Source organism: Varanus komodoensis, unplaced genomic scaffold (genome assembly GCF_004798865.1).
Source record: "Varanus komodoensis strain SLA01 unplaced genomic scaffold, ASM479886v1 scaffold12, whole genome shotgun sequence".
Classification (NCBI taxonomy): Eukaryota; Metazoa; Chordata; class Lepidosauria; order Squamata; family Varanidae; genus Varanus; species Varanus komodoensis.
The window spans coordinates 15,058,404-15,073,150 of record NW_025335349.1 but is presented as its reverse complement, the minus strand read 5'-3'; the positions used below and the strand labels follow the sequence as shown (position 1 = coordinate 15,073,150).

General features: G+C 40.5%; 1 protein-coding gene across 2 annotated transcripts in view; it reads right to left on the bottom strand.

The window, feature by feature from the left end:
• Positions 1 to 905: 905 nt before the first annotated feature.
• Positions 906 to 14,747, bottom strand: part of FZD6 (frizzled class receptor 6) — a 30,208-nt gene continuing 16,366 nt past the window's right edge. For both annotated transcript variants that reach the window (XM_044422153.1, XM_044422154.1), the window contains exons 4-7: positions 11,337 to 12,354; positions 9,454 to 9,602; positions 7,407 to 7,847; positions 906 to 6,225 (exon numbers count right to left, since the gene is read on the bottom strand). In XM_044422153.1, coding sequence (XP_044278088.1) covers positions 6,060 to 6,225; positions 7,407 to 7,847; positions 9,454 to 9,602; positions 11,337 to 12,354 — 1,774 coding nt within the window. In that variant the 3' untranslated portion in view covers positions 906 to 6,059. The remainder of the gene's footprint in view (positions 6,226 to 7,406; positions 7,848 to 9,453; positions 9,603 to 11,336; positions 12,355 to 14,747) is intronic.

The window sequence follows — 14,747 nt, the reverse complement described above, 5'->3', positions numbered from 1 at the left end:
CCTGGGACTCAGGAGATCGGGGTTCTAGTCCTCAGTTAGCCATGGAGATCTCTAGGTTACTTTGGGCCAGTCACGGATTCTCAGCCCAACTTACCTCACAGGACTGTTTTGAGGAGAAGATTGTAAGGAAGGGGAGAATTTTGTAAGCTGCATTGAGTTTCTTGAAAGGGAAAAAAGGAAGGATATAAATATGATAATTTTCAGTGGCTGCTAATCACGACAAGTAAGACCTCAACTACATATTCAGAGGCACAATGCCAGGGGAAAAAGAAAAAGCATATCACTTCCACGATCTGCTTCTGAACTCTTCAGAGGCATCCAGCTGACCACTGTATGAGTATGAGTGCAGAGAACAATGGAGTTCTTTCTTCATCCAACAATGCAAACAAAATTTCCAGTTAAGAGACTCAAAATCACTTCTGTCCAGAGGTACCTTGCTGCTGAGGGAGGAAAGCAATATGGTTTCCCCACCCATCCTAGGTATAGAAGCAGGAAGTATTAGTATGCAAATCTTCCAACAGTGGTGGTAGGACAATGTTCTCCACCACATTTAAGGATGGAGGCTAACCTGGGGAGTGCCAGGCGGGCCATGTGGCAAGAGCTTCCAACACCTCCCTGCCACCGCTGGCTGGCATTCTTCTGGCTAATGACAGAATTGGCCTGTTAGAAGAAACTTCCTGTTAGGACAATGGGATGAATTACCTAAGGAGGTAATGGGCTCCCCCACCCCAGAGTTATTCAGGGTGCAGCTGGACAGCCATCTCTTGGGGATGTTTTAACGTGGGAGTCTTGCACTGAGCACCCAGTGGCCTTCTTGACCCCTTCCAGCTCTACTATTCTATGATTCTATGAGCTGGCCCTGCCTTAATCTCTTAATGAACAAGTACACTTTTTCAAAACACATAATAGAAAATTTTATTGACTCCAGTAGTAAAAATGCATTTGCCCAAAGGTATACATTTAAAAAAAAGCCTTGCAGATGCACCAGTAAAGATATTTAAGTTGCTTTTCACAGGTATTATTTACAACTCTTATCAGTCTGTCCTAATTGTTACAAGAATACTGACTGCTGAAAATAAGCAAAGGATTCAGTAGAACCACTTAAATACTTTGTTTAAGGCAATAAATTACACAGGTATAAAATGAAGATAACATAATACATTCAAATTCCATATACTGTGATTAAAACAAGAAACATGTTGGTCAATCGGAACCCTTTTATTCAAGTTGTCATCTGATTTTTTTTTAATGAGTTTTATGTAGTGTTTATAACATAATCCACAGAGTAGAATTTTTAAAAACCCACTGCATATTAAACTGGTTATGCTAGCCTAAAAATTCAGTTATTCTAACAAATATGTGGAGAAGCAGAACAGTAATAAAAATACACTGACAGTATCACAGAATCGGTTTTCGCTCTTACCTCTACTAGCACAGTCACCAAACAGAAATTAAATCAATGAAAATAACAAAACTGCTAAAAGCAAGGTTCTAAATATTGTGAGTGAGGTCAGTAGACAAATCATATTTTTTTCTAGCCTGCAGAAATATACCAGAAGTTCCTCTGAGCACAGAAAGAGTGCTTTTTCACTGAGCAAATATGATGTTATCCCTACTCAAACATTGCAAGAGCCCAGGAGATGGATTTCAAGAATGATAGCAGAAATCCCCCAGCTCCCATTTCTTTGCACTTCTTGTTTTTAAAGACTAACTGTCCCAAACACAGGTATAGTATACACAATTAAGAACACAGCTTTTATTACCAAAAGAACCAGTTCTGGTTTTTCATAACTCTTGTCCAGAAATTTTTTTAAAAAAAACTGTACAAACTCCCTTGCCTTAAGAAGGCTCTCTCCTCAGTAAGTAGACTTAATACATATCTAGACACAACCCAGCAGGAATCTGTTTTCCAGGCCAGAAATGCTTGAGAAAGATGGTGAAACTGTTCCATGTTTTCCTCCTTAACTAAAGCTTTGATAATAAGATAGAAGTGGTTGAAAGTCACTGGAGTTCTACAAATAGAAAACTAGATTGCCTGGGTCCCGTGAATAAGGCAGGATAATCGCCAATTGAGACCAGTCAGTCTGCAGCAGGGCTATGCTGAGAGGCATGGAAGACACAGTGCTGAAGAAACACTCCCCTTGCCCACAGCCCAGACACCTTTGGGAAACCACCGTATAGACATACACAGTGCAGGCTTACCACCTTCACAGCAATTTCTCATAAGCCTCTGAACAACCTTGTAAGCAACCCTTGTAAGGTTGAACAACCAGCTACATGCAGGTGGGATGGGAGGCCAAGCACCAAGGTAGGAAGTCCCCACTGCAGGGCCACCCAAAAATCCTATGGACTTCCAAAAGATGTCAGGACACCATACAATTGCACCTTTAGCCTCTTATTATTCCTCTCATTCTGGCCACTAACGATGTGCAGGACAGCAGTATGTGGGGGGCGGGGGGCGGGAAGGATTAAATGTGGAAGCACAGGGAAGGCCAGTGCACTTCTTGCACTGAGCCCAAGAAGCGAGCCACCGCTACTAAATAGGCACTGTTTGAGGGAGGCTGCTATGCTAGTTACTTTTTATTACAAATTTTTTCAATGGTTGGGCTGGTGGCTTAAGGGAGCAGTTGTGATATGTGCATCAGGGACCCGGGAAGCCCAAATCCTTTGCCTATCTTTCCTCCACTTTATTCCTATTCTTTAAAAAAAAATCTTTTTTTCTATTCTGTGCTGATGTAGCAGCCAAATGTGGGTTCAGAGAGAAGTCCTTTGGTTGTACTCCCATGCAAGAGAAATCCCCCTCCCAAACCTTCTATGTCCCATTCCTGTTGTTAAAGTAAACTTGCTTTGCTTATCTTGCTTTGCTGTAGCAGCAACCCACTGCACAGAAAGGGCAGTCAGGTGGAACTCGAAGGAAGGCTTTAGCACTTTTGAATGGGTCAGAGACAGCCTCTTCCCCCACATCCTCTGCTCGGAACTCGTGCACTAGTTGCCTTTGTCTACTGCAGCCCCTTGGTTCCTGTGCTTCTGTCTGTCCCACCAGCTGTCGCTTATGACCACACAATAAAAGCCTTGGCCAGAAGTGGACTGGGGCAGATCAACAAAAGTGTTTCCTTCCACTGAAATCTATTCCAGATACTTTCCCTCCTTTCAGAACTGCCTGTTCTGTTTTGTTTGTTGTTGTTGTTTTAAACTTGTCCCAAGGCAGTGGACTGCTTTGGGCTCTTTTCTGTCTGAGATAAGGCAGGGGAAGGTGAAGCCAAAGAACAAACCAAAAATGGAGACAGCTCTTCGTTTGCAATTTGCAGAAAGCAATTCTGGAGAACAGAGCAGGAGTGGGCATAGAAGTGTAGTGCAGCAGCAAAGGACTTACAAAAAGCAGCTTTAAAACGGTGTGACTAGCTCCCATTCAGTCAATGGGAGAAGCAGGTGAATGGCAGAATTACTGACTCGGCAGGGGAGACCAGCCCAGCAATATGGATGTATCCTAGAAGGCTCAAGCCAGTGCAGTTGTTCCATATTCCCCAGATTCCATTTTTTAAAAGCAAGCCTTTAGCCCTTGTAAAATCTGAGACACAACGCAAAAGGTGCAGCCACTGCTTAGCCTATTCCTATTGTTAGAAACTAGCGAGGGACCAACCTTTTAGTGTTTTTACTTAATGAATGCGGTCATAGCAGTGATCAACATACGCCCTCTCTGGGTGCAGTCAGGTTGTTTAGGGTCCTCCCTGTTAGAAATAATTGCAGTCTCATTAAAAACGATTTAGATATGCAGGAGTTTAGTGTAGCCAAGTTTGGGGAGTAGCATATTTATGAAAAAAATATAAAGAATGGAAATCAAGATCTTTGTATGTCAAGTCTTACTGTTTTTTTCTGGGTTTATAAACATGAAAAAATTCTAAAGATGTGTACAGATGAAACTTAGCATTATTATATCTAAGTTGTAGAAGCAGGGCTCTGGCTGAAAAAGTGTGGGCTACACCTGTTCTGCAAAGCAGCCCACTGTTATTTGAAAGGAAGGGGGGAATTAGAGTAGGCCCTAATTCAATTCAGGTACCCTAATTAGGTGCCCTAATTCAGTTGCAAGGGTACCCGAAACAAATAGGTGCTGCCTCCAGAGCCTAGGAATGGACTGCAAGCTGAGAAGGGACAGTAGGGAATCACGGGACCAACTGCATGTAATTCCAGCTACTAAGGATGACAGACAATGAGACAGTCTTCTCAATGGCTTCTTCACTTGCATAATCTAGAACAATGTTTGAGCAACATAGTGGTTACTTTAGAGCTGGAATAAGGGCTATAAATATGAAGAAAAGTGCATCTATACCAAACTGGAACCAGACAGCTGTAGCTGATCTGTTGATTCTTCAAAGCTGATTTAAAACACATGGGTTCAAAAAAATGCAATCTGAAGTTTATAAAATGCAACGGTCAAGAATTCTGGGGGCAGGGAGGAGGGCAATTTCACTTACCATTTTCTAAGCTAACCCATCTATCCATAGGAAATATAAAATACTGTTATAAGAAATTAAAGCTTAGGTCCTCAAAACTAAGAAGAAACCCCCAAAAGCTAACTTCATAGGTAGTGCAGGTTGTATGTTGTCTCTCTGATGTCTATTTCTATGTGGGCATGAGGAAGCAAAAAAAGGGGACATGGGTCATTGCCCATTTATGGAAAAATCATCAAATAGACCATAAATTATTGTTACCTTGCCTTCAAAACCAACTTTTGAAATGTAGCAGCCTGCTTAATGCTGAAGTTGTTGCCTGTAATATCTGAGCCATTATTCATTCCCTGCTCCCCTGTAACATTTTAGCAAAACAGCTGAAAGATTTCAGAAGTCTGTATCAAGCATCCAGTAGTTAAAAAGAACAGTAGTTCTGTACTAAACTTTTGTAAAAGTAGCTGCTTTATATTGCTTTTAATTTCAGCCCCTTTGTATTTCAGTGTATAACTACCATAAAATATTAACATTTCTATATGACCTATAGCTGAAGCTCTTTGAGCAGTTTACAACAATAAACATAGCATTATACACTCAAGTCACCCATCCAGATTCTAACCAGGCCTGACCCTGCTTAGCTGCCAAGATTAGGCAGGATCAGGCATGTTCCTAATGGCCCAAACCCACTAGGGATTTCAAGATAGTAACTTGTCTACTAAAGCAGGCACTAGGACTGAGACCTAGTACAAATGCATGCAACATCTACCCAGTGCCTTTACTACAATTTTCATTTATTATTAAATGTATTTTTAATCCTTTCAAGACTGCAGCCTTCCTAGTCAAGACTACAGGGCTACCAAGTCAGAGAAATTCACCAGAAAAGAAGGAGGTCTCCAATATTCTTCTGGGTTAGTGTACTATTAGCCTTACTGGACAGTAAGGAAGGGCAAGGGATTCCCTGGCAAGCAAACAGAGGTGGCTAATAAGGTGGGCAGAGGCAGGCAGAGGCTTATGTTTCAAATGGAGGAGCTCAAGCCTCTACTTAAGCCACTTCTCAAAGAACAGTTCTGCCCTGATTTTCTAAGGGCACACCAACTTAATCACTTCCCATAAAAAGTATAACTTCTTTTTCCTGCAGTAGCTATTTATGATAGTTTAAACATGGAATGTATAATGTGTGGCCCTACAGAGTTTTTGGACTACAACTCCCATCAACCCTGACCAACAACATCTGGGGGGCCACACATCGCTACTCATGTTTTTAATAGTGAATAGCACTGCTAATAGGAGGTTGAATCTATAATGTTTTCCCTGATACCTTTCAAAATTTCTATCTTTCCCTACCCCATCAACTTTTATGTTGATTTGACATAAAACCTATAAGTCGTAGTTTACATATTACTTTCCCCCACTTAAACCATCTGAATAGTACAGTTTTGGAGTCAGAACATAAAGATACTACTGAGCAGCCTCAAAGAACATTTTAGTTTGCCTAAAATACGAGCAAGGGCATAAGTGCTGACTTACCAAACACAATGCAACAGTCATTTCCAGCATAACATAGAACCTATTTGTCGCAAGGCTTGGAGTTACTCACTTAACATGTTTTCATTGTCAAGCATTTGAACTATGACCAGACTCCTGGGCTTTCCTTGAGTCTGAAGAGGAATGGGCAAATAGGAAGCCTGACCCCTTGGTGCTTCCTGGCTGAGAACCATCAAGGTGCGGATGACTGATGTGGAGTGGAACAGTTTCAACAATGTCACTTTTAGGAGTTGCCCTGTTATGCACATAGACGAAACATAATACACCGAGACTGATAATCTGAAGAACACCTAACAAAACAAGCATTAAACTAAATACACATATCTTTAAAAATGTTCTCCCAAATGCTTTGCATATAATGTTTAATCCATGGCAACTTCAGTTAAAGAGCAATGGTAGCCCAGCTACCCTTCAAAAGTTGACAATGCAAGCTATCTAGATCTGCTTCAGTATCAGGCAGCCTTTTCCAGCCTGATGCCTTCCACATGTGTTAGAGTATAACTTCGATCATCCCGAACAGTGATGGCCATTGGCTATACTGGCTGGGTAAAGTAAAAGTTGCAGAGTTCAGCATATCTGGAGAATGCCAGGTTGGGACAGAGTGGAATAAGACATCCTTACTTCCTAAATAATTAGATACCAAGTCTTCTGTTAATTTCTAGGTGCTAGGTCAGGGGACTGCTGCATCTGCTGGCAATGAGATTTGCTACAATGTAGTTGGAAAAGGCTTAAAGGAGAGCAGAAAGTCTGGACAATAAGATGCTAAAGAGAAGTATTGGCTCCAATAGAAAGTGCATTAATTCTCTTTTATATTTTATATATTTTTAGCTTTTTTCCAAGTGTAATGCACTTTACTCTATTAGTGCTCTTAATCTTCACTAGAACCTTGTGAAATGGATTGCCTTTTACAAATGTGTACCTGATGTAAAAAGATAGTGAGCCATTTTGCAAGCCTAGCAGCCTCCCAAATCCGAAAGGACTGCACAAGCTCTCATGCTGGTTTCAGAGTCCTTATTCTTATGATCCATCTAACTGGGACTTTGTCATTCTGTTTGGTTAAGATGACTCATCGTTAATTACTATCCTTCATTTTGGCCACTTTCCTCAATCTTTATATCGCAGGTCCATGCTCAAAGACTGTGTATTGTCAGCCAGCTGTCAAACTTATAGCTGACACTCCATTTTCAGTGCACAGATGTGTGGCTATCTAAGAGAACACATCTGTTTTTTGCTCTGAATCAATTCCACTGCTCACCCCTAGTACAGATGCTGTAACATCATGGAATAAAGGTTTCTTGTACAATTTTGTGCCATTGTTCAGTACATTTGTTAATAACTCAAGAACCCCAAACAAAACACACGTACAAGATCATAGAAGTTAAAACACAAAATAAGAAAAAACTAAGAGTTTCTTACCTTCCTTCAGTCACCCTTCTTGGGTTCTCAGATAGGCTGACAATATCCTGAATGTCTGCTTCCTTGCTCTTTCCCAGCTGTTCCAAAGGCACTTTAGGGCTGGATAGCTTTTGTGATGCACTCTGTTCACTGCATGTGAAATCTTCTTCTTCCACTTTCGGACTGGGCGTTCCATCTGCTTCCATCTCCCTCTCAGATGTTTCTGGACAACTCCTGATCTCAGTTAAAGTCTCCTGGCTTAAGTAATCATGGTTCGTGATTGCAACTGCAGAAGTCCCATGGTTGGTTGAGACTCCTGTGCTAGTGCCCATTGACTTTGAAATCACTTTCAGTTTGTGGGAACTGGATTTGTAGTGCTTCTTTTTGTGCTTTGCTTTAGAATTGTGCTTTAAAAAAAATTCGCATGACTCTTGCAATACTCTCCGGCTCTCGCTGATTGGACTGATTGGGAAAAAGATAGCATATATTGATTATCAACCTTATCCATAATTAATTCATAGCTATAACTGTTGAATTCAGACCTATGAACCCTCCCATTTCTGAAGGCAGTGTCAAAACTCCTACTGATTTTAAGTTGTTCCAGACTCTAAATAATTTTATTCTGTTTATATGGAGCAAACCATCAAAAATAGCCTTTAAAAAAATTACGCTTTTTTCATTTCAGCGCCAGGCCAAACCCTTTTTATTTTTCCAGTATTTTAAATATTAGTATTGTTTTTAATATTAATTTTATATATTATTTGTGATGCTGTGTCTTATTTATGTTATTGCCACCCTGAGACACTGTAAAGAGCAGGATATAAAATTGTTTTTTTTTTTTTAAATCAGAATTGTCTCTCTGTGGAAACTTTCAGGAAACAATGATCTCAAGAAAAGGAAAACATAACTAAGTTAACTTAGTTACATGCACACTAATGCACTAAAACCAGTCAATAAGTATTCAGTAAAATACTGTAAAATCATTCATGGCAATAACATGGAATTCAAAAGAAGGTACACAATGTTTGACTGAAAGTCCTGTGCTCAGTGTTAAGCATCTAAGCCTTTTGTGTACTGTGAGAAAAAGAACTGGTGTACCAAGGAAAGCTTAGTTATGAGGGATGTTTTGTTCCAGCTTAACTTCAGCGTTTAAAAACACAGACCTATATGATGTTTTGGAGACAGCTCTAGACCTTGAAACTAAAGGCATATGCTTTGGGCACTCCCAGAGTAACAGCAAGGAGGTAAACAGGGTTCAACAGGCAGTGTAGTGAACCTCCTTAGTGACAAAAAGACAGAACATTTTTTAAAGGCATGAAAAGGCTTTTAGCCTTCAGTCTTTTATGAGGACCAGCAGAGATAACTGCTCTGAAGCTGCTTTCCCCAATTATTCTGTAGATAAGGGCTGCCTTTGCAGTGAAAAGAAAATTGCCTTACTGAAGCAGCTTCACACTCAGGAAGGACAGTGATGGTGGTAGAGCCTGTATGCATACAGCATAAAGGGAGAAAGTAACTTTGTCAAATGCATTGTAAGAGGCCTTGTCCTTTCCTTTTGGCCAGAGAAGAGAAACTGATGCATTGCTCACCCAGGCACCTTTGGAAAGTCCCTGAGCATTGCCTGACCTATTAAACAAACAAACAAACCCAACATGGCCATGGCATAAGCTTTCTTTTCCATGTCTACATTCCTCATCTATATTTCGTAACTGTACTTAAAAGCTGCATCATCTTTGACACACAAATTATTTAATTTCTTCCTAAGCATCCTCTAATCTCAAGTGAAGTGCTGGACCAGGCCAGATGCTCTCTGTTCAAATTTACTGCTAGTCCACATATGCGCTGGGGATGGGGCTGTAGCCAAAAAAGAGACAAAAGGCACCTAAAATCTGAGAGCAACAGAATGTTCACTATAAAAATAGGAGCTTTGCTTGGGATGGTTAATCTCCTACAACATGAAATGCGTCCTTAGCACATATTTTAAAGTATGTCAGTTAACACTGCCCAGTGTGGTTTTATATGCTTTTATAACCACCATCACCAAGAAACAACAACAAAAAATGAGTCTTACTCTCTTTTGCGATTTCTGTTGAAGAAATTTGCCCATTCAGAACAGGTCTTTTTACTTCCCACCCAGAAAACTGGAGAGATGCCAACAATTAAAGTCATCAGGTATTTCATTAGAAACAATATTATTTCTGGTCTTGCTAGTATCTTGACCTGAAAAACAATAACCATTCATTGAGCATACAATAGAAAAATGTTTTTCCTGCATTAAAGTTCTAAGGACAAAGTGAATGGCAATGAAGTTGTTTCCAGTTTTACAGTAGCTAAGGTTTAAACAGCTTGATAATAAGATAGCAGCTACCCTGTATAGTTACCCTGACTGGCCCAAGAAAGTGTAATGGGGGGGTAGTATATGCAATTTGGCATTCTGAACAGCCTTATTCTACTTTATTTTGAATGTGCAAAAATAAGCATACAGACCAATGCCAGTGTAATTAGCTACCTCCACTGCAAAAATAACTTCACAGACTACAATTCCAGAAATTCTTTAGTGCCTAGAGAAATACCCCTAGTACTTGCCTGCATTTTTGATACTGGGGAAAAAACAGGCACAGTTAAGTCAAACACTCAGAACTAAAAAATATGGCCACATCTGCATAACAGAGTAAATAAAAATGCAGAAAAAATGTGTTTTATTGTTCTGTGTGGAAACTGACATTGGGCAATTTCTTTCATGACATCCACACAACAACACAATTCAGTCATTTAAGAGAAAGGATGACAGGACTGATGAACCAAATATAATTAGATGAGGCAGAATCTTTAAAATGCCTTGGGGCACTGAACTATGTACTATTTTTATTATTTTTTGCAATATTAAATCACTTGTACAGAATGGAAAATGATTCTTAACTCAAGTGTTTACTTGCCTGACTTACCAAGCCCTATAATTATATTTTACATATATTGGCAAATTCACATGCCCATTATCATCCTAGTGATTTTTATAAGCTTCAAAATCATCAGCTAGATGAGGTCAAATAAATATTGTTTTGATGAATTAGTTATTTTTAAAAGCTTAGAACAAGCTAAATACAATGAACTATGAAACATCATGAGGCAGCAATCTATTGCAATCAGTACACCAACAAAAAGGAAAGGTTCTATTGTAAAAATTTCTGCTGAAATAAACTTATCTGAATAATATATAAGTATAACATCTATCCTGGTATAATTAGAAGGATGTGGCCCAGTTTGACTGCTATTCCTATCTACAAAATAGGTAGTTCTAACTATCTCTATTTTCAGTGGCTGAACATTTATTTCTATATCCATACAAAGCGTGAAACAATCCATTTTCAAGGCATGGAAAGCATGTTTTATGCACCAATTCTGAAAATGAACATGCTCATAAAAATCAGTGAAACACAAGAGTTGGGTTTAAAACCTTCTCAGTTAAAATATGTGTCAACAAGCATGACCAGCATCTGGGGAACACCAGGTTGCTTACTCCTGTTCTAATAGTATATTAAGCTTTGGTTTGTTTGCTTCTTTTTGCTGAAGAACAATCCTGTTTCTAAGTTCTTTTATTTAGGAGATCATATCTGCCAGACACTAGCATCTTCAGGAGGGTTCGATAAAATTGGAAGTATTTCCATGAAAGTTCGATATTCATACAAATGGCTTATATGCCTTAGGAGAACACTATTCAAGTGTTGGGGTGTGGGAGAGCAATTCTTCACAAAGGCCTTGTTAGCACTAAAGGCCCCTTCACAATCACATCTTTCACTGTCTGCTCACTAACAGCATAAAGCATGCAACAGCAATAGACAAAACAATGCCATATTTGCTGCTTCAAGCAGATCCTCCAAACTTCACTCATATGTAGACGCTCATCCCCAAATGCATCTTTATGATAGTATAAATTATGCAAGTATTTCCCCCTACCTGATATGGGCAGGGTATATGGAACTCATCACAATGATCATAGACCCATGTGATTTCCCAGATTCTCCTATACACCTGCTCATAGATGTAACATCCCAAGAGCATCACTAGAGGTACCAGGTATAAGCCACTGAAGACACCAATTCGAATCATGAATTTCTTCAATTTTTCTTGATTCCTGCCATCATTCTGTATGACTTGACGGACATGATTGAGAGAGATTATGCCTGCTAAAAGAAGAGACAAACCCACAAAGACACAAAGGCACAAGGGCAAAAGGACAAAATATCGAGAAGCATCTAAGTCATAGAGACCAACAAAGCAAACACCACTAATGTTGTCACCTTCCACTTTGTTCATGGCAAGAAGCATAACTGTGAGAAAACCAGGCATGCCCCAGGCAACTGCATGAAACCACATGGCTTTTTGTTCAATAGCTTCACAGCTCCATTTTCGTCCAGCTGCTAGGAACCAAGTAACTGTGAGGATCACCCACCATACAGTTCCTGCCATTGTGAAAAAATACAGAGCCATAAAAACAATTGTGCAGCCTTTGTTTTGGGAACCAAGAACTACTGTTTCACCAAGCTGTAGTTTTTCATCTACCTTATTACAGGCTGTTCTGTTTCCCAGGACAAATCCAAGGAAGTACATGAGAGAGACTATGCTGTAACAAACAGAGTAATATATGATTGGCCTCTCTGGGTACCTGAACCGTTTAACATCAATCAAAAATGTCAGGAATGTGAACAAAGTTGCACAGAGGCAAAAGATTGAAACAATCCCAATGAAGCTTTTGGCAACGTCGAGCTCATGGTTATTGAAGTACATGTTGGGGCACGGAGGTGCACACTGATCGATGTCCAAAAACTTGTAGCCTTGACTACTGGAGGTCTGCAGGTGGCGTGGACAATAAAATCCATAGTTCCTTCTAGGCCATCCTGGTGTCTTCTGAGTGTCATGAGCTCTTGTGGTTAAAGAAGCTGTGACAGAAGCAGCTTCATCACAATCTTCCAACCTAGAAAGGAAAGGGGGAAAGAACATTGAGGAAGCACAGAATTAATCCTCCATCCAGGGCCTTCATTACTGGTTCAGCCTACAGTCTTAAGAACAAATTCTTTGGGTAGACTTTTGGATAAATTAAATGCTTTGAAACAAGAATGTAGTGAGATCTAATGAGAAATAAACATTCTTTATTTCCAGAATAAATTGATTCATAAACTACAGTCAGAAAATGAGACCTTTTCCACCCTTCTAATAACCCAAACTAAATTCTTTCCCAATTTCCCAAATGTTTGCTTATACAATTATGTACTCTGTGATTATGGCAGAGGGAAAAGATCACTGATTCAACTGGTGGGTTTGCACTAAGCCACTCTGTGAATAAGTCATACTGGGTTGCTCTTTCTCTGAACAACCTACAGTGCACCTCACAAGACAATTGGGCTTACTATGGCTAGTTTTCTTCCTCATTCCTCCAGCCAGTATCCCAGTGTCCTTGTCTCTTCCTTGCTCTGATCATCACCCCTTTTCTTCACTTGCAGTCCCCACTGGCTTTTCAAGCATGAAAAAAGCATGGCTGGGGTTGTATTTGTTCAGTTCCTGACACTATAGTACTATAGAAGTAGAAACATAGCAGAATTATATGTATAATTAATTAATTGGTGTGTTGGAAGTATACTCTTACTGTTTTCTGAAGTCTCCATGTACCCCAGAACAGGGAAATACTAGAGCCCTGCTCTTTTCATGTTTCCTTTTTTAAAGCACTTGCTGCTGAGATTATTGCCGTTCCCTGATAGTTCTAAGTATAGACATGGAGAAACTGTGCAAATTAATGGATGGGAAATGATTTGAGATTAAATCTGTACCAATTTAAGGGCTAAGAAGTAAACACAGGAAATTTCTGCATCTGCTTCAAGATGGAGCTGCAAAAAGCAGAGAGAATTCATATCTCCCCTTTGAGAGGTATGGGGGAGAGTTAAAAAGACACTGAGAAGTGCTAGGTCAACATTTAGAAGTGCAAAAACTACATTGCTAGGAGGAGATAATACCTCTCCATTGTTCGGAGTGTCTTCTTTTGCTGCTTTCCCCCCTTTACTATTGCTTTTCTACTGACAATTTAGCAATTGGTTCCCAGCAGATTTGTGCAAATTAGTCTGTATGCCATCTCATTTTTCTGCCTATTACCTGCTTCATTTCTGCAGTCCCTTCAAAGGCTGAAACAGACAAGGCAATTGACCAGGCATGACTACACACAGGACAGTCATAAGAGGGCACTTTTACAACACCTATTATTAACAAATTTGTCCAGTTTCCTGGAGCTAAAAATGGGTAGGAAGCCTGCAATATGTCTCTTGGGCACTGGTTGAGGAGCACTCACTGCAGTGGCATAGGGGAGAATGTGAAGAACAGCAGTTGTTTTTGCTGCTGTTCCTAAGTGGCTTACTAGGTGATTCCCACAACCACAGTGAAATTGCTCTTGCAAGTTTGGACAACACATAAGCCAATTGTGATGCAAATAACCCCTAGAACAACCTGTGGATTTTCCAGGTGCCTTGATCCCAAAAATAAATGTTTAATTTGATTAAGAAACTTCCATGCTGATTTACACGGTCAAACATGTTTCTTCATGGTGGCCAGTTTGCAGGGGATGCCGTATGAGGCGAGACTGAGGGAACTGGGTCTCTTCAGCCTGGAGAAGAGGAGACTCAGAGGGGATCTGTTGGCGACCTACAGGTATGTGACGGGATGTCACATGGAGGTGGGTAGAGACATGTTCTCCCTTGCAGAGGAAGGCAGGACGCGCTCCAATGGAGCAAAGCTCAGGGAGCCAAGGTTCCATTTGGATGCCAGGAAGCACTTCCTGACAGGACCCCGAGGGTATGGAATGGGCTTCCACGGGAGGTTGATGAGGCCCCATCGGTGAGGGTATTCAAAGACAGGCTGGACGTGCACATGGTGGACATGTTGTGAGAGGAACTGGCTGGAGCCAGGGGTCAGATTAGATGGCCCGGGAGACCCCTTCTGACTCGCTCTGTTTCTATGTTTCTGTTTCAACTCATGATCAGAAGAATTTGATTCCAATGCTTCTCTCCCTCTGAAGGAGGAGGGACACCCTTCTCATTGCCAAAATGAGTTGAAGAGTGGGCAAGAAGGCATCCCATGCCAATGTCAGGCAGGTGCCCAATTTACATGACTGTTCACCCAAACAAGAAAAAGGGGAACGGGGATATCGCTTCAAACAGAGCATCACATAAGTTGGTGTCAGCTCAGAGCATCTATTTTGCACACAGACCAGTTGTGTGGAGGAGGGGAGGGGAGATGCCTCTGTCATACTAAGAGTTCTGCCGGCTGATTGGCTGTTTATGAACTCAGAGCTCATCTCAAACCCAGGTTGTATCTAGTTGAAAT